The 27408-nt window shown below is 37.5% G+C and overlaps 1 protein-coding gene across 2 annotated transcripts in view; it reads left to right on the forward strand.

Moving 5' to 3' along the window:
- Positions 1-27408, forward strand: part of UBE2V2 (ubiquitin conjugating enzyme E2 V2) — a 50183-nt gene that overhangs the window by 15784 nt on the left and 6991 nt on the right. The window contains exons 1-3 of one of the 2 annotated variants that reach the window (XM_087447727.1): positions 14891-14948; positions 20194-20342; positions 25094-25219. In XM_087447727.1, the coding sequence (XP_087303853.1) occupies positions 14906-14948; positions 20194-20342; positions 25094-25219 (318 nt within the window). In that variant the 5' untranslated portion in view covers positions 14891-14905. Of the gene's footprint in view, positions 1-14890; positions 14949-20193; positions 20343-25093; positions 25220-27408 lie in introns of those variants that run through there. The other variant, XM_004431147.2, reaches the window with a different exon arrangement.

The raw sequence follows: 27408 nt of genomic DNA on the forward strand, positions 1-27408 counted from the left end.
GCCAGTAGAGTTTACAAGCCCAGTTAGAATTATGGAACAGGATTTTTCCTGACTGAAGAACTGTGATAGGGATTAATGATTCAGGCTAGTTTGTTCATGTACTGAGTGAGTATTCAGAGCTAATAGGATGACAGGCCCACCCAACTAGAAAATCCACTGATGGTGCCTGGAAGGGAGCAAGTGCATATAGTCCTGAATGGAGGGCAGTAAAGTGATCCTATGGAATGACTTCATTTACTTTTGGGAAGACTTTTTTTTGTTAGGTTCTAAAATATTCTGTTATTAATAACTTTATAAGGTAAAAAGGGCCAGGGAGTTTAAAGCATCAGTTGTAGCTTATCTTTGAGTTCATACTGACCTACATTTGGAAGCTTTTGATAATTATGATCAATGTTTATGTGTTGTTATTAGGTCTGTTTTCTCACTTATACACTGTTAATGTAATTCATGTACTTTAAAATGAGTTTACATAATGTTTTAAATATGTGACCTGGTTTACCTGAGTGTATGCCAGTTGGCCTCTTTAAGGTTTGCACTGCTGAACATTTTTCTCCAGGTTACTTTTCCACCTGCTCTTCTCCCCTTCAGTCATCTATTGCTGTGTAACAAATCACCTCAAAACTTGGTGACGTCAAACAGTGATTATTCTTTTGCACGATTTGGGGGTTGACTGGTGGTTCTGCTGGTCTCACTTCACTTGATGATGGCTGGTACTCTTGCCCAGGTGCCTTGGTTCTGTTCCACGTGACTACTCTAGGTGGCTTGTTTGGACTTGCTCACATCCTGGTGGTATCAGGGTGGTCAGACTTCTTACATGGTGGTTGGCTTCCAAGAGAACTAAATAGAAGCTACAGCCTCTGAAAAACAAGTGGGCCAGCCCGGATTCAAGGGGAGGGGAGATAGCTGCTATCTCTTGAGAGGAGGCGGGGCATGTGCCTAGAGGGAGGAGAAGAATTGTTCACAGCTGGCTTTGGAGGCAGTCTACACTCCTTGTGTTTTGTTCTTGAGTGTGAATTTCACAAAGTGGAATTTTAAGTCAAAGCATATGAATATGTAAAAATTGTTGTATTTTGTTGAATTACCTGTTGAGCAAGATGTAATTGATTTCCAGTGATTGTATAATGATGTATAATTATGTATAAGTATAATTTTTCTACATTTCAACCAGCATTTCATTTAGCATGTTTTTAATTTTATATCTTGATGGATGTATGATAACCTCATAATTCTTTTAGCTTGCATATTTTTATTATTTTTTTGTTTGGTTTATTTTCTTGTTGGATTATCAGTTGTATTTCATATCTATCTATGAAATATATATTATTCATTACTACTTGTTATATATATGTATATATTCACTTACTACTTGTTCAGTGGAATTGTTTATTGATAGGATAGGGATTTAATAGTTTAAAAATAAACCTGAAAATTTTATACTTTTACTTTTTGCCTTTGCTTTTTTTTTTTTAAACTTCTTAGGATAGGGTCATGTCTGATGTTCTTAGACAGTCTTCCAAATGAAATGAAGGAAGGTTTTTATTTTTTTTTTATTTTTTTTTTTAAAGATTTTATTTATTCATTTTTCCCCCCAAAGCCCCAGTAGATAGTTGTATGTTGTAGGTTCACATCCTTCTAGTTGCCGTACGCGGGACCCGGCCCCGGGCTGGACGGAGAAGTGGTGCCTCGGGGCGCGCCCGGGATCCGAACCCGGGCCGCCAGCATCAGAGCGCGCGCACTTAACCACTAAGCCACGGAGCCGGCCCAAGGAAGGTTTTTAAATGGGGAGGAAAATTAGACTCCACATCTCAGTGGGAGGAGAAGTAAAGAATTCCTGGCCTTCTTTAATCTGTCACAGAATATAATGTTTCTTGACTGTTTTGACTGATTTAATAAATACAAGAATCATGAATTTTTAGGAAGTAAAACAATATAAATTACACAGCACTAAAACTACATTTGATCTGTGATTGAAAAGGCATTTCAAGCATCATATAGATTGTTTTATTTTAAAATCAATTTATGATAGCTTGCTTTCCTGGAGTTCAAGAATCCTGAATTTGGAAGGAGCTTTAGACATAAGGCAGTTCAGCAAGGATTCTGAACCAGAGGATAGAGATGGGTTAGAGAAAAGATGATAGAATTTCTTCTTCCTGTTGCCTCCTCTTCTTTCTCCGCAGTCCAGAGGACTGCGGAGTCCCTCCTGTAGTAGGCTTTTATGTGTTGGTCATTGAGATACGTTGGAGTGGACAAACTCATGTAGTTTAGTCCCACATTTTACATCAAAATATGCAAAGTGTAAAAAGAAAACACTGTTTGCCCAGAGTTATCTGGCTAGTTTCATGGTAGAGCAAAACTACTACTTTATGAAAATTTCATGTTGCCTTTTTTCATTTTAGCATTTCTCATATTCTAATTGATTTCTGTGTCTTGCTCCCCTGTTAATTTGTAAGATCCATGAGAACTGGGACTGTGACTATCAGTGCTAGATCCCATTGGCTTAGTACAGTTCCTTGCTTGTAGTTGCTATTTGATTCTGATTAATTGGAAATAAATAAATAAAATTACAGAATTACAGCAATAAAATGAGCCACAGTTTTCTTGGTTGAGGCACTTAACATTTCTTCCTTGATGGGTCTTTCTTCACGACTGCTGCTGCTCTCACCCTCTTCCCTCCCAATCCATGAAGTGTATGCTTAAAATCCCTTCCTGGATCCTCATTGCTGCAGGTAAAGTCTGAATTTGCAAGCGCATCTGTCCTTCCTCTGCTGAGCCCTGCCTTCCGGTCGATTTCTGGATCTTTGATCCTTCATACTCAACTACTACCTTCAAACATTGCCTGCCATTCTCTTTCTCTCCTTTTTTTTTTTTGGAACGTCCTTCCTTTTTTTGATAAGTGAAAGATTTTAAACACCAGAAAAATGCATGAATACACATGTACCCACCCCAAGCTTTCTCAAATTCTAATAAAATATTCTTGTTTCACATTCTTTGAAGAAATAAAGCATTACAAGTACTCTTCCAAGTACTAGGCCCCTTTCTCTTTGCCCAGAGGTGGTCACTTTCCTGATTTTGAAGTATATTCCACAAACATCTTTATGCGTTTGCTGCATATGTATGTACTCATGCACACTATAAAGATCTACTTATATATGGATTTTTGTGGGTTTATTTTTTCTTTTTAATTGTGATAAAATTTACATAACATAAAATTTATCTATTGTTTTTAACTGTGCAGTTCAGTAATGTTAAGTATATTCACTTTGTTGTGTAACTAATTTCCAGGACTTCTTCAACTTCCAGAACTGAAACTATATACTCATTAAGCAGCGTATTTGAAAAATTTTAGCCTTGATTGATACTTGTAGCTCCAATTCTTTCGTTTTAATTGCAGCAATATCCTGTCATTGATTATACCGTGTTATGCTTACATTGTTTCTAAATTTCACTATTAGAAGTAATGCTTAGTGAGAATCTTGTTCCTGCCTTCCTGTGAGCACTTGCATGAGTTTCTCTAGCTCTATGCCTGGATCTCCATAAATTTTACCAATTCCTCACCAAAGTAGTTGTACCAGTTTGTTCTAACCTCAGCAGTGAATGAGCTTCCATTGTCTACATCTTCGTCAAACCAAGTATTGTCCCACTTAATAATTGTCAATCTGGTAGATAGTCATTATGGTTTTAATTCATGTTTCCCTGATTACTGCTGAGGTTGAGCATCTTTTTATATGTTTATTGTTCATTCTTATTTAATAGTTTATAACATTGTGAAGTTTCATTTGTATATTATCATTTGTCAGTCACCATATAAATGAGCCGCTTCACCCCTTGTGCCCGGCCCCGAACCCCATTTCCCCTGGTAACCACCAAACTGTTCTCTCTGTCCGTATGTTAGTTTATATTCCACATATGAGTGAGTTCATGTGGTGTTTGTCTTTCTCTGGCTTATTTCGCTTAACATATACCCTCAAGGTCCATCCATGTTGTTGCAAATGGGATGATTTTGTCTTTTTTTATGGCTGAGTGGTATTCTGTTGTGTGTATATACCACCTCTTCTTTATCCAATCATCAGTTGAGGGACACTTGGGTTGCTTCCACTTCTTGCCTATAGTGAATAATGCTGCAGTGAACATAGGGGTGCATAAGCCTCTTTGGATTGTTGATTTCAGGTTCTTTGGATAAATACCCATTAGTTGGATAGCTGGATCATAAGGTATTTCTATTCTTAATTTTCTGAGGAATCTCCCTACCGTTTTCCATAGAGGCTGCACCAGTTTGCATTCCCACCAGCAGTGAATGAGCATTCCCTTTTCTCTACAACCTCTCCAACATTTGTTGTTTTTTGTTTTGTGGATTATAGCCATTCTAATAGATGTAAGGTGATATCTTAGTGTAGTTTTGATTTGCATTTCCCTGATCATTAGTGATGTTGAATATCTTTTCATGTGCTAATTGGCTAACTGTATATCTTTCTTGGAAAAATGTCTGTTCATATCTTCTGCCTATTTTTTGATTGTTTTTTTTTTTGTTGTTCATTTGTGTGAGTTATTTATATGTTATGGAGATTAACCTCTTGTCAGATATGTGATTTGCAGATACTTTCTCCCAGCTGGTGGGTTGTCTTTTCATTTTGATCCTGGTTTCCTTTGCCTTGCAGAAGCTCTTTAGTCTGATGACGTCCCACTTGTTTATGTTTTGTTTTGTTTCCTTGTCTGTGTAGACATGGAATTTGAAAAGATCCGTCTTTGACCAGTGTGTAACAGTGTACTGCCTATATTTTCTTCTAGGAGTTTTATGGTTTCAGATCTTACCTTCAGGTCTTTGATCCATTTTGAGTTAATTTTTATGTATCACAAAAGATAATGGTCTGCTTTCATTCTTTTGCAAGTGGCTGTCAGTTTTCCCAGCACCATTTATTGAAGAGTCTTTCCTTTCTCCATTGTATGTTCTTAGCTCCTTTGTTGAAGATCAGTTGTCTACAGATGTGTGGTTTTATTTCTGGGCTTTCAGTTCTGTTCCATTGATCTGTGTGTCTGTGTTTGTGCCAGTACCATGCTGTTTTGATTATTATAGGTTTGTAGTATATTTTTAAGTCAAGGATTGTGATGTCTCCAGCTTTGTTCTTTTTTCTCAGGATTGCTTTGGCTATTCGGGGTTTTTTGTTGCCCCCTATGAATTTTAGTATTCTTTGTTCTATTTCTGTGAAGAATGTTATTGGAATTGTGGTTGGGATTGCATTGAGTCTGTAGGTTGCTATAGGTAGTGGAGACCTTTTAACTGTGTTTATTCTTGCAATCCACGTGCATGAAATATCTTTTCATTTCTTTCTGTCATCATCGGTTTCTTTCAGTAGTAGCTTATAGATTTCATTGTATAGGTCTTGGTTAAATTTATTCCTAGATATTTTATTCTTTTTGTTGCGATTTTAAATGAGATTGTCTTCTTGAGTTCTTTTTCTGTTAGGTATTAGAGTATAGAGATGCAACTGACTTTTGTAAGTTAATTTTGTACCCTGCAACTTTGGTGTAGTAGTTGATTATTTCTAGTAGTTTTCTAATGTATTCTTTAGGATCTTCTATATATAGAATCATGTCATCTGCAAACAGCGAGAGTTTCACTTCTTCATTGCCTATTTGGATTCCTTGTATTCCTTTTTCTTGCCTAATAGCTCTGGCCAAAACCTCCAGTACTATGTTGAATAGGAGTGGTGAGAGTGGGCACGCTTGTCTTGTTCGTGTTCTGAGGGATGGCATTCAGTTTTTCCCCATTGAGTATGATGTTGGCTGTGGGTTTGTCATATATGGTCTCTATTATGTTGAGGTACTTTTTTCTATGCCCACTTTATTGAGAATTTTTGTAATAAATGGATGGTGGATCTTGTCAAATGGTTTCTCTACATTTATTGAGATGATCATGTGGTTTTTATTCCCCATTTTGTTAATGTGGTGTATCACATTGATTGATTTGCGGATATTGAACCATTCCTGTGTGCCTGGTATAAATCCCACTTGATCATGGTGTATAATCCTTTTAATGTATTGCTGTATTAGGTTTTCCAATATTTTGTTGAGGATTTTTGCATCTATGTTCATCAGTGATAATAGCCTGTAATGTTCCTTCTTTGCATTGTCCTTGTCTGACTTTGGGATCAGGGTGATGTTGGCCTCGTAGAATGTGTTAGGAAGTGTTCCATCTTTCTCTGTTTTTTGGAATCATTTGAGAAGGATAGGTATTAAATCTTCTTTGATCGTGTGGTAGAATTCTCCATAGAAGCCGTCTGGTCCTGGACTTTTATTTTTTGGGAGGTTTTGATTACTGTTTCAATCTCTTTACTTATGATTGGTCTATTCAGATTCTCTATTTCTTGTTGATTCCGTTTTGGGAGGTTGTATGAATCTAAGAATTTATTCATTCCTTCTAGATTGTCCAATTTGTTGGCATATAGTTTTTCGTAGTATTCTCTTATAATTCTTTGTATTTCTCTGGTATCTGTTGTACTTTCTCCTTTTTCGTTTTAAATGTTATTGATTTGAAATTTTTTTTTTTTATCTTAGTGAGTCTGGCTAAGGATTTGTCAATTTTGTTTTTCTTTTCAAAGAACTAACTCTTTGTTTCACTAATTGTTCCTGCTGTTCTTTTTTGTATCGATTTCGTTTATTTCCACTGTGATTTTTATTATCTCTCTCCTTCTGCTGACTTTGGGCTTTGTTTTTTCTTCTTTTTCTAGTTCTGTTAGGTGTAGTTTAAGGTTGCTTATTTGGGATTTTCCTTGTTTGTTAAGGTGGGCCTGTATTGCTATGAATTTCCTTCTCAGGACCCCTTTTGCTGCATCCCATATGAGTTGGTATGGAGTATTTTCTTTTGAGGAAGATTAGCCCTGAGCTAACATCCATGCTAATCCTCCTCTTTTTGCTGTGGAAGACTGGCTCTGAGCTAACATCTACTGCCAATCCTCCTCCTTTTTTCCCCCCCAAAGCCCCAGTAATAGTTGTATGTCATAGTTGCACATCCTTCTAGTTGCTGTATGTGGGACGCGGCCTCAGCATGGCCGGAGAAGCGGTGCGTTGGTGCGCGCCCGGTATCCGAACCTGGGCCGCCAGTAGCGGAGCGCGCGCACTTAACCGCTAAGCCATGGGGCTGGCCCCTGGAGTATTTTCATTTTCATTTGTCTCCACATATTTTTTGATTCTTTCTTTAATTTCATCAATAATCCATTGGTTGTTCACTAACATGTTTAGTCTCCAGATCTTTGTCACTTTCCCAGTTATTTTCTTGTAGTGATTTCTAGTTTCATAACATTATGGTCTGAAAAGATGCTTGTTATGATTTCAGTCTTTTTAAGTTGATTAAAGTTTGCCTTGTTTCCCACCATATGTTCTATCCCTGAGGATGTTCCATGTGCGCTTGAGAAGAATGTGTATTCCGCTGTATTTTGATGGAGGATTCTATATATACCTATTAAGTCCCTGAGTTCTAGTTTTTCGTTTAATTCCACTGTTTTCTTGTTGACTTTCTTTCTGGATGATCTGTCCATTGATGTAAGTGGGGTGTTAAGGTCCCCTACTATTTGTGTTGTTGTTAATATATCCTTTTAGGTTTGTTAATAGTTGCTTTATGTACTTTGGTGCTCCTACGTTGGGTGCATGTGTATTTATACGTGATATGTCTTCTTGGTGGAGTGTCCTTTTTGTCATTGTATATTGCCCTTCTTTGTCTCTCATTACCTGTTTTATCTTGAAGTCTACTTTGTCTGATATAAGTATGGCAACACCTGCTTCCTTTTATTTGCTATTGGCTTGGAGTATCATCTTCCATCCCTTCACTCTGAGCTCTTGTTTGTCTTTAGAGCTAAGATGTGTTTCCTGGAGGCAGCATATTTGTTGGGTCTTGTTTTTTAATCCATCCTGCCACTCTGTGTCTTTTGATTTGAGAATTCAGTCCATTGACATTCAGAGTGATTATTGACATATGAGGGCTTAATGCTGCCGTTTTATCACTCGTTTTCCAGTTCTTTTGCATTTGCTTTGTTTCTCGTCCTGTGTGTTCTGGACTACCAGTTCAGTTTGGTAGTTCTCTGTGATGATTTTCTTAGTTTTCACTTTATGTGTCATTTGTGTCTTTGTTCTGATTATTTCTTCAATGGTTGCCCTGAGGTTTGCATAAAAAATCTCGTAGGTGAGCTAGCCTATTATGTGATGGTCTCTTATTTCCTTAGACTAAGCTCATTCTATCCTTTTTTTGTTCCCCTACTAAATTGTTATTTTCATAGCTTATTCTATCTTGTGTTGTGAGGTTGTGGTTAAAATGATGGTATTATATTTATCTTTGCTGTTTTCCTTCCCTTTCTCATGTTACAATTGTTTGTTAATATGTTCTCATAGAGAGGTACAATTTTTCTGATTTTCTTACTATTTTTCTCTTTACTCAAGGCTTTGTACCCTTTTTTTTTTTTTTTTTTTTCCAGGTATGAGGGCCTTTTTGATCCTTTCTTGTAGTGGGGGTCTTGTGGCAATGGACTTCTTAGCTTTTGTTTATCTGGGGAAGTTTTTATTTCTCCATCATGTCTGAAGGTTATTTTCACTGGATAGAGTATTCTTGGCTGAAAGTTTTTGTTTTTCAGAGTTTTGAATATAACATTGCACTCCCTTCTAGCCTGTCAGGTTTCTGCTGAGAAATTGGCTGAAAGCCTGATAGGGGTTCCTTTGTAAATTATTTTCTTCTGCCTTGCTGCCCGTAATATTTTTTCTTTGTGATTGATCTTGGCTAGTTTTACTGCTATATGTCTTGTAGAGAGTCGTTTTACATTGATATAGTTAGATCTGTTGGCTGCATTGACTTGTATTTCCAGCTCATTCTCTAGGTTTGGGAAGTTCTCAGCTATTATTTCTTTGAACCAGCTCTCTGCTCCTTTTTACCTCTCTTCTCCCTCGGGCATATCTACAATCATTATGTTCCATTTCGTAATTGAGTCGTATGTATCACAGAGAATTGCTTCATTTCCTTTTATTCCTCGTTTTGTTAATGTCGTGTAATATGTTGATGATTTGTGGATGTTGAACCATCCCTCTGTCCCTGGTATAAATCCCACTTGGTCATGTTGTATGATCTTTGTAACATAATGCTGTATTTGGTTTGCCAATATTTTGTTGACGATTTTTGCATCTATGTTCATGAGCGATATTGGCTTGTAATTTTCCTTCTTTGTATTGTCTTTGTCTGGCTTTGATATCAGGGTGATGTTGGCCTCGTAGTATGTGTTGGGAAGTTTTCCCTCTTCCTCTGTTTTTTGGAATAGTTTGAGAAGGATGGGTATTATAATCTTCTTTGAATGTTTGGTAAAATTCTCCAGAGAAGCCATCTGGTCAGGGACTTTTATTTTTTGGGAGGTTTTTGATTACTGTTTCAATCTCTTTACTTGTGATTGGTCTATTCAGATGCTCTATTTCTTTTCTTTTGGGTGGTTGTATGAATCTAAGAATTTATCCATTTCTTCTAGATTGTCCAATTTGTTGGCATATAGTTTTCTATAGTATTCTATGAAATAGTATACTTATTTATACATACGTAGTATACAGAATCGTTTGTATTTCTGTGGTATCCGTTGTAATTTCTCATCTTTCATTTCTAATTTTATTTATTTAAAATTAGTCTTTTTTTCTTAGTGAGTCTTGCTAAGGATTTGTCAATTTTGTTTTTATTCTCAAAGAACCAACTCTGTTTCACTAATTGTTTCTACTGTTCTTTTTTGTTTTGATTTCATTTATTTCTGCTCTGATTTTTACTGTATCTCTCCTTCTGCTGACTTTGGGCTTTGTTTTTTCTTCTTTTTCTAGTTCTGTTAGGTGTAGTTTAAGGTTGCTTATTTGGGATTTTCCTGGTTTTTTAAGGTGGGCCTGTATTGCTATGAATTTCCTTCTCAGGACCACTTTTGCTGCATCCCATATAAGTTGGTATGAAGTATTTTCCTTTTCATTTGTCTGCAGATATTTTTTGATTCCTCTTTTAATTTCATCAGTGATCCTTTGGTTGTTCAGTAGCGTGTTGTTTAGTCTCCAGATCTTTGTCATTTTCCCAGTTATTTTCTTGTAGTTGATTTCTAGTTTCATAGCACTATGATCTGGAAAAGATGCTTCTTATGCTTTCAATCTTCTTAAATTTAGAGAGGCCTGCCTTGTTTCCCAGCATATGTTCTATCTTTGAGAATGTTTCATGCACACTTGAGAGGAATGTGTAGTCAGCTGTTTTTGGATAGAGTGTCTGTATGTGTCTATGGAGTGTTCTGTATGCCTCAGGTCGTTTTTCGTGTAAGTCCAGTATTTCTTTATTGACTTTTTGTCTGCACGATCTATCCATTGATGTAAGTGGCGTATTGAGATGCCCTACTATTATTGTGTTGTTAATATTTCCTTTTAGGTTTGTTAATAGTTGCTTTATGTATTTTGTTCTTCCTACATTAGGTGCGTGTATATTTATATGTGATATGTCTTCTTGGTTGAGTGTCCTTTTTATCATTATATACTGCTCCTCTTTGTCTCTCATTACCTGTTTTGTCTTGAAGTCTACTTTGTCTGGTATAAGTGTGGCAACACCTGCTTTCTTTCGTCTGCTGTTAGCTTGGAGTATTGTCTTCCATCCTTTCACTCGGAGCCTGTGTTTGTCTTTAGAGCTGAGATGTGTTTCCTGGAGGCAGCGTATTGTTGGGTCTTGCTTTTTAATCCATCCTGCCACTCTGTGTCTTTTGATTTGAGAATTGAATCCATTTACATTTAGTGTGATTATTGATATATGAGGGCTTAATGTTGTTGTTTTGTCGCCTATTTTCTGGGTCTTTTGGATTTCCTTTGTTTCTCGTCCTGTGTGTTTCGGACCGTGAATTCAGTTTGGTAGTTCTGTCTGGTGACTCTCTTTATTTTCTCTTTATTTATCATACGTGATTCTGTTCTGATTATTTGCTTAGTGGTTACCTTGAGGTTTAGGTTAAAAATCTCGTGGATGAGGAGCCGGCCTGGTGGTGCAAGCTGTTAAGTGCGCGTGCTCTACTGCGGCAGCCCAGGGTTCGCCAGTTCGGATCCCGGGCGTGCACTGATGCACTGCTTGGCAAGCCGTGCTGTGGCGGTGTCCCATATAAAGTGGAGGAAAATGGGCACGGATGTTAGCCCAGGGCCAGTCTTCCTCAGCAAAAAAAGAGGAGGATTGGCAGATGTTAGCACAGGGCTGATCTTCCTCACACACACACACAAAAATCTCATGGATGAGATAGTCCATTATCTGATGACCTCTTATTTCCTTAGACTAAGTCGATTCAATCCGTTTCCTTTTCCCCTTCTAAGTTAATATTGTCACAACTTAGACCATCTTGTGTTCTGAGTGTGTGTTTAAAGTGATGAGCTTGTATTTATTTTTGATGTTTCCTTCCTTGGTTCTTTGGGTTTGGTATTTAAGTGGTTGCTAACCTATCCTGATCAAGCGCTACTATTTTTCTGATTTTTGTCTACCTATTTTTCTTCTTTCTGGAAGCTTTGTATTTTTTTTTTTTTTTTTTTTCTGGCATGAGGGCCTTCTTGAGCATTTCTTGTAGTGGGAGCTGGTGGCCATGACCTCCCTTAGCTTTTGTTTATCTGGGAAAGTTATTATTTTCTCCATCACATTTGAACGATATTTTCACTGGATAGAGTATTCTTAGCTGAAAGTTTTTGTCTTTCAGAATTTGAATATATCATTCTAGTTTCTCCTAGCTTGTAAAGTTTCTGTTGAGAAATCTGCTGAGAGCCTGATGGGGTTTCCTTTGTTTGTTATTATTTGTTTTTATCTAGCTGCCCTTATTGTTTCTTTGTCATTGACTTTTGCCAGCTTTACTACATATGCCTTGGAGGGGGCCTTTTCCTGTTGATATATTTAGGCGAGCTATTGGCTTCGTTTATTGGTATTTCCAGCTCCTTCCCCAGATTTGAGAAGTTCTCAGCTATTGTTTCCTTGAATAAGGCTCTCTGTTCCTTTTTCCTTATCTTCTTCCTCAAGAATACCTATAATTCTTACATTGCATTACCTAATTGAGTCTGATATTTTTCTGAGAATTTCTACATTTTTCTTTAGTCTTAATTTTTTTTTGTCCTCTATCTGGAGTATATTTGCATTCTTATTCTCAATAATGTTAATACTTTCCTCCATATTGTTAGTTCTGTTCTTTAAACAAGATTTTTTTTATCTCGTCCATTGTGGTTTTCATCTCCATCAATACTGGTTGGTTTTTCTTTATGGTTTCAATCTCTTTTGTGAAGAAATTCCTGATATTGTTGAATTGTTTATCTGTGTTCTCTTGTAATTCGTTGAGCTATTTTATTATAGCTATTTTGAATTCTCTGTCGTTTAGGTTATAAATTTCGGTGCCTTCAGGGTTGATTTTTGGGTGGTTGTCGTTTTCCTTCTGGTCTGGAGATTTAATGTATTTTTGCGTCATGCCTGCTGACGTTGCCTTGTTTTTTGTCATCCTAACAATATTTGGTTGCAGTTTCCACCTGTGGCCACTGGGTGGGGGTCAAGGTCTGTGTATTCTGAGCCCACTGAGGTGCGCGAACTTTCTGGCTGACTGGTTGTGCTGGAGCGCTGGGCGTGCGGGAGGGAGGGGCTCTCTATTTTGCCTGCCCGGTCTCAGGGAGCTTTTCGTTCTTTCTTTGCTGTCTGCTCTTCTGGGGTGCTCAGATGTTGACGGCACCCTTGCAACAGTTCAGACTCCTCCATGTGGGAATTTCCCACAGGCTGTGAGAGAACTTGGAGAGCATCGGTTTTCTCGCATTGGGCCGCTCCTCCCCCCTCCCTGGGAGCCGTGTGGTCCCAGGAGACACCAGAGACCCCTGTCGGATGGGAAGGGGGAAGATGTCTCCTTACCTCTCCCCACTGCCTCCGTGTGCTCTAGCATGTCCACTCTCAGATGTGCAGCTGCCTGGGTCTTTCACATGTCCTTCTGTGTTGTGTGAGTGTCCTTTGTTGGTATGTAAATGTCATTTTTGTTGTGTTTTATCAGGTAAGAGTTTACTAGAAAGCTCACTCCACCATGATGCTGACGTCACTTGTTCATTTCCTTTTCATGTTAGTTCTTTCTTCTCCTTCATCTGAAGCATTTCTGTATTACTATCCTCTAGATTGCTAATTCTATCCTCCATATTGTCAGCTCTGTTATTTAAGGACTCTGGATTTTTCTTTATCTTCTCTGTTGTGTTTTTCATTTCCAAGGTTTCTGATTGGTTTTTCTTTATAGTCTCAATCTCTTTTGTGAAGAAGTTCCTGATTTCATTGAACTGTCTATCTGTATTTTGTTGTAACTCATTGAGCTTTTTAATGATAGCTATTTTGAATTCTCTGTCATTTAGATTATAAATTTTTGTGCCTTCAGAATTTATTTCTGGATGCTTGTCCTTTTTCTTCTTGTCTGGAGATTTAATATGTTTTTTCATACTATTTGACTGTGTCAATTTGTGTCTCCACATAGTGATAGTATCTGATTGCAGCTTCCACCTGCCACCACTGTGTGGGGGTCAAGAGCTGTGTATTCTGAGCCCACCGTGATCCCTGGCCTCTGGCTGCTGCTTTTCTAAGAATGCGTGGACGCTCTGGCCAACCAGCTGAGCTGAAGTGCTGGGCGGGCGGAGGGGCTCTTTCTTTGGCCTGTGCGATCTTGAGGGTTTCTCCTCTTTGCTTGCTGTCTGCTTTCCTGGGGTGCTAGCTTGATGGAGTCATCCCCGCAATAGTTTAGTCACCTCTGTGTGGGGGTTTACACTGGCTGTGAGGGAACTTGGAGAGCGACAGTTTTCCCCTGGAGGGCTGCCCCTCCCCCCTCTTCTCTGAGAGTCCCGCGGTCCCAGGGTTGCTGCCGTTTGGGAGGGAGAGGAGCTCTCCTTATCTCCTTCCACTTCCTCTGGGGGGGTGGTCCAACACCTGCACCTTCAGATGTATGGCTGTGTGGGTCTCTCAGATGTCTTTTGTGTTGTGTGAATGTTCTCTGTTGGTATATGAACATCTTTTTTGTTGTACCGTAGTGGGGAGAGTCTAAGGGGAGAGTTCACTCCGCCATGATGTTGACGTGGCCTTTCTTTTTCATTCGTCTGTTTGTCGATTCCTGCACTAATTTCACATGAACTTGATTAATTTCTTTGGCTCATGAGAAAATCTTAATATTTAGGTAAAGTATCTTTAAAAATTTTCTACAAACTGTTGCTCCTTATGTTTTCCATAAGAATATTAGGACTCTTTGTCAGGTACCAGGAACAGGGCTATTGGAGTTTCAGTTTAAATTGAAAGAATCTGTAGATTAATTTGAGGAGAACTACGTCTTTGTAATGAGTTTCTTAGGGAGGCATATTGCTCTGCTTATTCAGGATTTTGAAGTTCTTCACTTGTGTTTTGCAGTTTTCTCCACAGACATCTTACGTGATTTCATCTACTCTTTACCTGAATGATTTCTGTTCTTTATGATGTACTTGGAGAGTTTCTTCTTTAAGGAGACCTTCCTTGTCCCTTCTTTTGGGGTTAGCTGTCCTTTCTAGATACACTCCCATTGGATTTTGCACATTGTATTGTGGTGTCTCTATAATTGTCCTCTTCTTGTAGATTGTAAACTTCTTGAGTGTGAACCAAGGTTTTAGTCTTCCTGGTATCAAGTGCCTAGCATAGTAACTCCGTTAGTAGTCAAATGTTTATTGAGTGAAGGAATGAATTAATATTAAAGTGAATGGATGACAAAATGTAGGTTTCCCAGTACTTTGCTGCCTTGTGTGTGTTTCTCTACATGGGTGTTATTTTCATAATTTTTTCGTCTCATTAAGGAAGATAAGAATGTTAAAATAAAACCAAATATTTGAGTCTTCAGTTTCTGAAAAGTTAGAAAATAGTACTCACAGAAGGCTTCTATAAATGCTTCTATTAATACATGATTTTAAGCACGCAAAACCAGAAGGTAAGTCCCTATTTCTTGGACTTAAATTTTAAAACTTACTTTATGGTGTTTTTGTTAATATAGTGAAATTTCAACAAATATTTTTTGAAAAATATGTATTTTAAGTTGTATGCATTCTGTAGTCTCCCTATTGTTTTATTTTCTGGATTTTGAGATGCAGTATACAGTAACAGGAGCAGTGTCGTACCCATGTTGGGAAATTGGAGTTTTAGTTTTGACTCAGCTACTAGCTTGCCATGATCTTGAATGAGTTTCTTCATATCTTTGGTCCTTGTAAAATGTGGATATATCTGCCCATCATATCTCAAAAGATTTTTCCTGTATTCAGATAGATGGCTGTATGAGAAAGTACTTTGAAAAATATAAGATGATAGTTATGTTATTTCCCTAGATAGGAGTATTTTGCTTTGAGCACACCCAGTATGTGATATATGGAAAGGTTCTTTTTAAGAGAGTTCAGAACAGGATTTATTTTGTCAAAGTTGCTCCCACAGTTGGTCAAGATGTGTTCCTCATCCCCAATAGATTTGTAGTGATTGGGGATAATTTAGCAGGAGCTAGGGAAGTGGGTGCCATCTTGGACTTGTGGGTTCTGTGCTGAGGCAGTGGAGAATAATGGTTAAGAGCTTGGGCTTTGAAACCCACATTTCAACCCTGACTCCCCCACTCACTCTCCATGTTGTTAGATTGAACTTTATGAAATTACTATTTTTGTTGGTTAAAAAGATGCCTGAATATCAGCAGTTTTGTTCATAAGGTTCAACCTAAGAATTTAGCCTTAGTTTTCTTACTTAGTGAAGTGATATTAATAACAACTTAAAAGGTGAGAGTTAATGAAATACCTCTGCCTGTAAAGCTTTTAGCAAGTGTCTGTTATATAGGAGGTGCTCAATAAATATAAGTCATTTTTAACCAAGTCAGCTTCTTGGAGGTTTGAGGGGAACTCAGAACTCCCAGAGTCGGGCAGGAACCAGACGACTAAAATTACAGGTGGGACTTTTTATGAGTTCCATCTTAACAATGTGTCCCCTCAAGTTTGAAGAGTGGCAGAAACCCATGTGCCTAAGAGAACTCTGCAGGGGACAGGTAAGCAGCCTGGCCACCCCATAAGCTAGGTGAGAATCCTGGAAGGTCCAGTTATTTCAGGGTGCATGTGCTGCAGATGCTCTCTTCCTTAACGCCACAGACACTCTGGGCAGTGGTGTAAGGGGAAAGGGACCCGTAGCTGACCAGGGTGTTCATGAGGAAAGTCGGGTTGGAAAGCAAATAGGACATAAAAGATATATTCCATTCCTACTGGTGTTTTCCTTTCATTTTTGAGTAGATGATGATTCACCTGGTCAAATAGTATGAAAGGGTGTACAATGAAGTCTCCTTACCCCACCCTCAACAAGACTATTATTATTCACTAGGGCATTTTAAAGTGGTACTTGATTATGTTTGACATAGAAATACGTTTGTAAGTGGGGAAAAAAGTTACAAAATTATAAGTCATCATCTCATTTTGGGAAAAAACATAGAAACCATATATTATTATGTATGGAAAATAATCTGAAAAGAAATACACTAAAATGTTGATAATAATTATTTCTGAATTTTGGGGGGTTTTATATGTCTCAGACTGTTTACCATCAGTTGGAACTGGAATCCACACTGCCCTCTTTAAAAGTATACTAGCTCTGATCTTTTAGTGTTATTCCAGAACTTTCTTAATTTAGATGATTAGTTGCAAACTCATATTAAATTTGCTTTGCTGTTGTTTCTCATACATTTGTGTGAACAGATTGATAGATTTATTACAATTCAAGGTCTTAATTATGCTGTTGTCCCTGTAACTTGAAAAAGGTAAAAATTTATGAGTTAAACTTGGGAAATCCTTATTCCTAATAAACACAATATGGTCAAGACTCATTCTGGTATTTATTTGGCACTCTTTATGCCTTTATTTTTGGTATCAAAGCAATTAGGCAAGTGATAGGAATCTGATATCCTTCAGATTAAAAACTGGAAGCATATTTTCTAGATTGTTTGCGTTCAGGATTTCGCTTATGAGTATTATTATTTTTGGTCGTAGCTCTTTTGAGTGGAGGTTCCTTGTAATGTAGTAGAGAGGAGACTAGTGTAGTGAGAAGCCTAGAGACTTGGGTTTTTGACTTGGTTTGGTAACTAACTAGTAGTTAAGTGACTTCAGGATTGTGACCCAACTTTTCCTGATGATAATTTTCTTTCCTTTAAAGTGTTAGGTTTTAGACTGGGTAATCTCTGAGGTTCTTCTGGACCTAAAAAATTGACAGCATTTTAAAAGAGTTTCAGAGCCAGCCCTGATGGCCTGGTGGTTAAAATTCAGCATGCTCCACTTGGGTAGCCCGGGTATGGTTCCCGGGTGTGGAACCATACTGCTTGTCTGTCAGTAGCCATGCCGTGACGGTGGCTCACATAGAAGAACTAGAAGGACCTACAACAATTATGTACTGGGGCTTTGGGGAGGGAGGAACAAAAAAGATTGGCAACAGATGTTAGCTCAGGGCCAATCCTTCCCTGAAAAAAAAAACGAGACAGAGTTTCAGCTAGAAAGTGGTGGGTATATGGGCTACTTGTTTTCTTTTAATGGCGATCCTAGACTAAGGGGATTAAAATATTTAAAAACTATTAAAAAATCACATGTGCGCATGAGTGCACGCGTGCGCACACACACACAGGGAAAAAGACAAGCAGAACTACAGAAAAAGGGTCATAGATGGTAAGAGATCCAGAGGGCAGCTTACTTGCACACTGCAACTTTCGTGGAGCAACATTCTCATCTTGTGGCTTTTTTCTCTTCACAGACATTAGTGGTTGGGTGAAATAAAAGCAGAGTGCTCTAGCCCTGAATTTGAAAATTAGAGCTCACTGGGGATTTTTTTGTTTTTGAATATTATACTTTAAAAACAAAATAGTCTTAGCTGTTATACCCTTTTAAATGTTAGCATTGCCAATAATTGGTCTATTAATCTTAGAACTATTTTCCTAAAATGCTATATAAGAGAAATGGTGAAAAGTTGAGCAGTAACTAGTTTTATCACTTTTATGGCACTTATGTAAAGGGAAACATTAATTTTACATTGTTTACTTTGTAGTTTTGGATGCTCATAAAGGTCACCTGACAGAATTGTTTATAAAAAGGAGGCAACGAAATTCAACACAAATTTAGAATTATTCTTGGAGAATGACTTCATAGTGGTAAGGGTAATCAAGCTTGTTTAAGACTAATTTAGAAAGCATTTCAATAGCAATATTTGTGTAGATCATGGCTATACAGCTATAGGAAAATAGCAGTTGTTTCAGTGTTACGTGAATAGAAACTTACAATTTAGGATAAAATTTCTGGGGGCCATCCTACCGGATTGTACATAGAGCTTTTATTCTCACACAACTTAGATGGAGGTGAATAACAGTTTTATGTAATTCTACTTAATATGGACACTAAAATGATCATAGTCAACATTTATTGTATTTAAGATGGATTACCTTGTTTAATTTTTACTGTGATTCTGTGATGTAGAAATTATTATCTCACTTTTATAGGTGAGAAAACTGTGCTGGGGTCACATGTCAAGTGGACCGCAGACCTGGGAGCTGGACTTGGGCAGTCTGATTCCTACGTCTGTGTCAGGGTGTGCTGCCTGTGTAGCTTGGAGTGCTGTGTAACTTAATGGTTAAAAGAGTGACTTTGGTCTAGAAACTGGATTTTAATACTGGATCTGCCATTTACAGCTGTGTGACCTTGGGTAGGTCACATAACTTTTTCAAACTTCAGTTTCCACAACGGTAAAATGGGTGCTTTTAGGATTAAATGGGATAATTTATTTAAAATAGCACACAATGTATGCTAAACAAATGGTTATTAATAATCATAGTAGTTGTAATAATGACTACTCTTGTTTTTGTGATTAATAACAGCTCCATATTTCTGTGCCCCAAGATTTTCAAGCATTTTTTTATGAAGTGCAGTATATAAAGTGGCTAATGTTTTTAACTTACAGTACTTACTGGCTTTTCATTATATGTCCAGGATTACTATGAATTAGTAAGTGAGAGAGGTTTTAGTTTCAGCAAGAGAGAGAAGTTATATAAAATGATAATCGCTTTAAAAAGAGATGTCACTTCTTTCTTTCTGCCTCAGAATTGTGTGTGTACGTGTGCATTTGAGAGAAAGAGAGGGAGACAGAGTGCACCAGAGCCAGAGAAAGAGGATTCTGAGGGCATTTACCTAATTTTTTCAAGGCTTGTGCAGTGGGGCTGGAAGATGTTTCATGCTACATGCTGTTGAGAACTTGAAAGGCCACAGGGTTCATTCTTTGGAGAGGCCAGTCCAGTAATCCTAGGAAAGGTTCTGATACATTGGAAGAATCATGGTTGGATTCCAGGGATCAGAAGTCAAAATGATGGCAAAGACCAGGTTCAGTGAGAATGAGAAGTGGGAACTCTGAAAGGCTAGGAGATTAGAGGCAGAGAGGAAGATATCTGTGTTAAGATTTTGGAAGTAAAGTAAGGAGTGCTGAGGTCTAAAGAGTAGAGAGGTGGAGGTGTAAGAAGGGCTAGTGGATTGTGAAAAATTCGCTAGGTTGGGCCAGGAGGTAAAGGGCATGTCCTAGGAAACTGTTATATTTATAAAGGAAATTTGTTCTCAAATTGAGTAACTCCTCAAGTGAAGATTAAGTGCCTGTGGGAGAGGTCGGACCCCATTGGGAAACAGGAAAGAGACTGACTGGGGACCATGGGTGGGGCTGCTTCAGCATTCTAGAAAATAGTACCTTTTAGTGCATTTTTTAAGATAGAACATATTCATTGTTGTTTAAAAGTCATTAGGGAGTATATTTTAATGAAATTAAGCATTTATGAACTTTCTGGTTATGTCCATTTATTTGATGGTGTTCTTGGCTAGGAACAGAAATCTCAATTATGGAAAATATTCACTTTATAATGATTTCTTTATGATTGATTTACATCAGTATAAAATTGATTAATTAGGAATTTATATACATGTTCTATACTGCTGTTAATGTTTTGTACAGTGCTTTAGCGTTTTCATTTTGAGGAGTTTTTAGATTCAGCATTTTCTGGGGCAAAATGCTTTTTAAAGGGGATTTTGTCTTTTTGCGAAATAATTCGTAAGGGTTAATTTGGAAAAAGCTGAATTTGAATATGTGTAGCTCTTATAATTATAAGATAATTTTTACATTTACATTGACATTCTTTTGTATAGGAGTTAAAGTTCCTCGTAATTTTCGCTTGTTGGAAGAACTTGAAGAAGGACAAAAAGGAGTAGGCGATGGTACGGTTAGCTGGGGCCTTGAAGATGATGAAGATATGACACTTACAAGGTGGACAGGCATGATTATTGGGCCACCAAGGGTCAGTGCTATAAATTATATATTTTTGATTAATATTTATTGTCACTTTAGAGTAAGCATTTTATAATGTTGATATTAAAGTAAATAATTATGATAACTTCTAACTGAAACAATTACTCTCTTTTTATTTATTTTGTATACATTTATTGATGCTTCCTGTGTGCAGGGTATAATGCTTGATTTTCTGGAGGATTGGGGGGAAAAGATTGATATGGTCATTGCCGTCAGTGTTTCTAGTTTAGTAGAGGAGAAAAAGTAAATACAAATGACAGATTCTAAATATGGCAGAGAAAGTTCACTACAGGACTTTAGAATATGTTTCTTCTAGCTGGAATAATTGAGGAAGGCTGAACAGTGAAGGAAGTTGCCTTTGGAATGAGCCTTAAAGGACTGACTGGTAGGATTTCAGAAGGTGGTGATGGGGATGGAGAGCATTCCAGATAGAGAGGAGAAAAGGTGAGGAAATGGAGGGGATATTTGGGAAGAGCAAACAGTATGTTTTGACGTAACGTATTACTAACCCACTATGTGTGTAACCAAGGGTTTCTAAATTGGTTTGTATTGAATGCATGTTGCTTTTTGTCCTCTGACATTTGACTTGCCGTGTAAATGCTATAGGCCTCAATTTCTTCATCTCTAGACTATATTGAAAGTCTGTGATTTCTTTCATATTTTCTAGCATTGTTGGCATCATGCCCGTTATGTTTAATTCTTACATCTTTCTCAAGTTTATGAAGTTTTATTTTTACTCAAAATCTTTTTCAGATTGGGAAATTTTTTCCTACATTGCATTCCTTACTCAAAAGTCCCATTTACTGCACTCTCTGTAGTGAGTCTTCAAAATATGTGTTTTGTACTGTTTTTGACTTGCTGGGAAAGAACACAAACTTGAATGTCCTTTTAGTCTTTGGTTTTGTATACTGTTTGCTAGCTTGTGATGAGAACATTTCAACTGTTTTGCTCTTGGGTAGAGTTTAGATTTCCTCTTGATTATTACAAAAGGAAAATGGATCAGGTAATTAGCAATGTTAACTTTAGAGAATGAATTAATGTATGTTTTATATTTTCTTGTGCTCCTTGGCAAAATTTGTGCACACTACTGAACTAACTCCCTCTTCCCTTCACTGCTCTGAGTTTTCCATAAGACATTTGAGGAAGGAAATGTAATATTGATGGTTAGAATTCTTGATGTGTTTTATAACTTGTAATGAAAACCTTGATTTTCACTGCCTGTGAACATTATTACCATGGTCTGTCTGGTAAAAAAAAGTGCTTATAACTTATGAACATTCTTTCTTAATGAATAGTTGAAGATTTGACAGTCTGAATTTGGTGGAGTATAAATTTGAAATTATTCAGATTTGGTTTTTCTCCAGCCCACTGCCTCCAGTGGACTTTACACTTGAAGCGTGTTTTGGAGCTTGTGTGTGAGTTCCTCAGTGATTTTGTGGGTTGTCCCACAGCACAGTTCCCAGGTGTGGAAGAGCAGCTCCTGCTTGGTCTCTTACCCCGTTGAAGTCGCCATCAGGGCTCCCCAGGCTGGCTTCCTTTCCTGGTGTCACTGAGCTGCAGGAGGCTCCCGCGGCCAGGCTGTGCCCAGGGGCGAAGGCTGTTCTAGCTTGGGGGGAAGGTGGGGCCTGCTCACAAGGGGCACAGAGACAAGATGCTGCTGACTGCCATGCTGGGCTTCTCTTCCAGTGGGCCCTCTGTTTTCTGTGGGTGGTCTTAGTGGAGCCCCTTCTCCTTTCCTTTGGGTGCCAGGAAGAGGCAGGAGGGGAGTACCTTTGCAAAGGCACAGCATTTTTCCCAGCCAGACTGTGTTCACCACCTGGTGATTTTCTGCATTGCATCACCCTCTCTCCAGTTTTCTCCCTCACTGAGGTGTGTAGTCACAGCACTCATTCAGTTGCCTTCTAATAACTCTTGCAGGGGTTGCTGTCTTGCCTTAGTTTATTTAGAGCAATTTTGTCCCCAGCTTTAGGTATCTACATTCAGCCAGGGTAATAGGAAAATTCTTACCTTAACATACTGTTACTTGGTTAGTTGTTTTTTATTCTTTTATACATTATTCATTAAGATCCCTGGTTTTTTATGTTATTTATTTGGATTTATATGATTAGCAATTTTGTTTCACCATATATGTTTGTGAAATTTTCTGAAGCAATATTTTTTAGCATTAGAGGTTTAGTAACTTGTCCGTTTCCTTATATATAAATGGAAGTTACTATATGCATCTTTAAGAAATTTTGAGAATTAAATGAATTAATTAGACACTAGGAGAGTACCTGACTATAGTACATACTTAGTAAATATTAGTTCCTTTTACTACTTTCTTTTCTATTTTGTTTTACTTTTTGGTTAGATAACAGAAACACTTGGCTATTAACTTAAAATTTAGAGGTGATAAAATTAATCCAAGGTGTCAAAAGATAAAGTTAGGATGCTGTTTACTCTATGCATTGAATTAGATCAATAGGCTAGCTTAGAGTTTTTTTAACTCAAAAGTTGAGGTATAATTTATATACAGTGAAATGCACATATTTTACCATGAGTTTCGACAAATGTATCTTGTTGCCTACCCCCGTCAAGATACAGAACATTTCCATCACCCCAGAAAATTCTCCGTGCCCCTTCCCATCCTCATTCCCACCCCAACCACTACTTCCTGCACCCTAGAGGAGTTTTGTGTATTGTAGAGCTTTGTATAAGTGGAATCAGGCAGAGTGTGTACTTACTGGTCTGCTTCTTTTGATGCAGCATAATGTCTCAGATTCAGCTGTGTTGTTCCATGTTCCATATAATAGTGTGTTTCTTTTTATTACTGAGTAATATTTTACTGTGTGGATATACCCTAATGTGTTTATCAGTTCTCTTTTTCATGGTATTTGTGTTTTATCTACTTTCTGGCTATTACAAATAAAGCTGTTATGAGCATTCTTTTAAAAATCTTTCTGTGAACATGTGTTTATTTCCATTTCTCTTGGATAAAATGCCTAGGAATGGAATTGCTACATCAAAGATAAGTGTATGCTCACTTATCTTTATAAGAAAATGCTGAATTGTTTCCAAAATGGTTATACCATTCTGTACACCCAGCAAAGTATGAGAGTTCTAGTTGTTTCCGCATACTTTGAGTATTTTTGACTCATGGAACTTCAGTGGAATTTCTCGGGGGCTATTATTATTATTATTAATGCAAGTTTTCTAGAGAGGCTGATGTGCACCCAGATTGGAGAACCAAAGATTTGATGATTTCCTTGAAATCTGTCTGATTTTAGTCCTTTTTATACATATCCAAAGTACTGGGCATATTATTAATATGTTTGCTATTAAACTTGGGTGAGTTTTATACAGCTGTTACTTTTTTAAAATATTGAAATATTTAGTAATATATATACAAGATTGTTACATACATTTTAAATTATAGTAGTTTAGTATTCCAGATCTGACCTCCACTTGGGAGTAGCTCTTACTTAAGGGAAGGAAGCTGTGGATCAGTTTGGGTAAGTGAAATCTATAGATGGTTAGCTTCTTTTTCTTTTTCCAGATTCGTACAGGAACCAACAGGTATTAAATTTGTCACTTTCATTTATTTTTTTACTTTCCTGTTTTAGTTGTACAATAATAAGTTCACAAAGTGAACAAAAGCCATAAGGATAAAGAAGAGTTAATTATAGGCATGAAAAGAAGCCCTGAATAATCTAGAAGTATTCTAGTAATCTGGTAACTCGAACATGGCTGTTTTGTGGTAATGTTGAACTTTTTGATTAAGAAACCCTATTTTAAAATGATGTGGAAACTTAAAGTTTGCTGTTGTATCTCTGAATTCAGGTAACGGAATTTAGTGAACCACAAAATTAATGAAGTAATGTAAATATAATAAGAGGCATGAAGTAATTATGTTGTATTGCTGTAAGATGGTATAATATGGTGTTTTCCCTTTTGCCAGAAGTTTTTGATTGCCGTATAAGTGGAATAACCATATAATTTATTGTTTAACCAGATCCTTATAGAATGAAATGAAGTATTATTAGTAATTAATACTGGGACAATAGAGGTAAACAGAATTGTCTGGGACAAATGGGAACCTTTATATATGTGTGACACAAGTCGAGTAGTCCCTTCCCCCACAATGAAAACTTGTTTATAATAAAATCTGAATTCAAATGGGTTATTTTTTCCTTTTAATTTGTTACAGGCATTATTTATACCACAAAAAGCAAATTCTGATCATTTTGATACCACTTTCTGTAATTATTTTAATTTTATAAAATCTCTACTCTTTTTTTTTTGTGAGGAAGATCAGCCCTGAGCTAACATCCATGCTAACCCTCCTGTTTTTTTTGCTGAGGAAGACCGGCTCTGAGCTAAGATCTATTGCCAGTCCTCCTCCTTTTTTTTCCCCCTAAAGCCCCAGTAGATAGTTGTATGTCATAGCTGCACATCCTTCTGGTTGCTGTATGTGGGACGCGGCCTCAGCATGGCCGGAGAAGCGGTGCGTCAGTGCACACCCGGGATCCGAACTCGGGCGGCCAGTAGCGGAGCGTGCGGACTTAACCACTAAGCCACGGGGCAGGCCCTCTACTCCTTTATATATGCTTGCTGGCTTTCTTTCTGACCTCATATGTCAATTAAATTTGAATGTAGAAAAGTAAATTCTTGATTGTACATACAGTAATATCAAGTTCAAATTCATATTGTACTTTTTCTCTTTATTAGCACTTGAATATTATTGTTATTTTTGCCTTCCAGACAAATTATGAAAACAGAATATATAGCCTGAAAGTAGAATGTGGACCTAAATACCCAGAAGCTCCTCCATCAGTTAGATTTGTAACCAAAATTAATATGAATGGAATAAATAATTCCAGTGGAATGGTAAGTTAAAGTAGTCATTTCATTCTTATATAACCTATCATATATAGTCAGGAGAAAGTTAAAAAAAAAAAAAGGACCTTTGTTTAGCTGAAAGTCTAAAGAAGTTTATCTTATGTTGTTTTTCTCTGAAAAATCAACTTATCTTTGAAAACCTTTATGTACCAGCCTGGATAGATGTGATGGTAACACTTCTCTTAGGGTTTTATCAATTGCTTCAATAATCATATTTCAGTGGAATCTTTATTTGGTGAAAAGAGGATCATTATTTCTCTTTGAATGTTATTTTTCTTTAGGGTTAAGGTACATTTGGTGAGATTAAAAGATGGATATTCATGAAGAGGAAGCTTTTGTTTGAGGAGCAAGTATCCCTGTACTGGAGCAGATGGTCATGGTTGAGCGTTGTTGTCTGTTTAAAGCAAATAAACTAAAGTGACATGCTCCACCTGACTCACACAAGGAAGTTAGTGAAAATAGCTGAATTTCTAACATGAGTAGATTGTTAGGTTCATGTTCAGACTTTGAAGTCCAGGCTCTTGAGGTGCCATGTTGACAGCACACTCATGTGCAAAATACATGTTAGGAAGCATAGTAACATAATAAAGTGAACATCATCCATCTTAGGAAATAGAGATCATTATCCTTAATTTCTTGTGTGTTCCTCCTCATCCCATCCCTGTGTTCCCTTTCCCCACCAATGGTAGTTAACGTCTTGAAAATTTTCTTTTATGTTCTCTTAGTTTTCTTTATAGTTTTATCCAATGTGTTACATATGTATACCTGTCCTTCCTCCCTCCCTCTGTTCTTCCTGTGTATTGTTCTTTCTATCTATGTATCTATCTATCTATCTGTCTATCTGCCTGCCTACCTACCTACCTACCTGCCTACCTATCTATCTACCTATCTGTCTATCATCTATTAAAAACCCTGTGTTTATACCAGTACCTCCCATTCTATTCCAACACTACAGGGTTTATTCCAGATTTCATCATTTTCATATTTGTAATTCCCTCCTCCAGCTGTGAGAATCTGGCTCTCATTGTCCCCAATATATTTACTTAAAATTCCTCAGGTTCCCCTGTATGTAACCTCACTTATGGCAACAAATTGAGCCCTGGACACACAGGTAGCCCCCCACCAGCCTAGTATGCAGGCCCAAAGCTGGGCCCCAGATGGGCTGGTGCCTCCCTGCTGGGTACACTGGATGAAAGCATGACCCTGATAGGAAGAAGGTGGAAAGGTCATTAGAAATCTTGGCTCTGGACCTCCTGGGTCAGTCCCAAACCTCCCTACCTGGTGTGTGCCAACTCAGAGCTGGGCCCTGAGAGTCTTCCCTGTCAATCTGTCAATCTTTGTAATTTACCAGGAACATTTAATGTATTTGCATACAATGTACAGTACATTGCCATGTCCAGGTTTAAATAAATCATCTTATTTTGTGGCTCTGTTTTCCCACATGTTTCTTGTTTCTTGCCTACTTTTGGAATGGTTCTCAACTTTTTAAATTCTGTTTCTGTTCTTTCAGTGGTTATTCTAGAAATTACAATGTGCATACTTAACTATGTGTCAAGTAATATTAAGAGATGTGATGGAAGCAGATTTATGAAACAAATTGTGAATTTACAGGAGGAATATTGTTTAGGGAATTTCTTTTATGATACATTGCCTTTATGAGGAAGATATTGTTGAATTTCTCTATCAGGAGTAGCTGTTCTCAAATGCTGGTTTGTTTTCATATTATAGACTCTGTAAATTAAGTAATTAATGCTGAGTTCTGCGTTGTTGTGGGAACTAGGAAATTAAGGATTAAATTTCAAACCCACCTCTAACAAGTTTATCTGATCTCATGGGCTTCTTGCACATTTTTTGATATTTTGACTCCCTCTCTACCTATCTTCCCTCCCCATCTATCATTAACTCCTGTCAGTCTTTGTTGAAAATGTGACTTGAGTCAGGTCTTATTTTTCTATTTACATTGCCACCAAATGAATGTAGACCATCATCTCTTGTCTGGACCTTTGCAACGACCTATCTAATTCTGCTTTTTCACCCTCTCCAGTCTTTGCAAAGCAAGCAGCCAGAGGGATCTTCTTAAAACACAAATGGTGTCATGTCACTTCTGTGCTTTAAAATCCTTTAGTGGCTTCAGCTGCAATGTGCATGCTTTTTGCTGTGGCTCTTTTTTTTTTTTT

This window comes from Ceratotherium simum, chromosome 23 (genome assembly GCF_057802395.1).
Source record: "Ceratotherium simum simum isolate JZ-2026a chromosome 23, ASM5780239v1, whole genome shotgun sequence".
Taxonomy (NCBI): domain Eukaryota; kingdom Metazoa; phylum Chordata; class Mammalia; order Perissodactyla; family Rhinocerotidae; genus Ceratotherium; species Ceratotherium simum.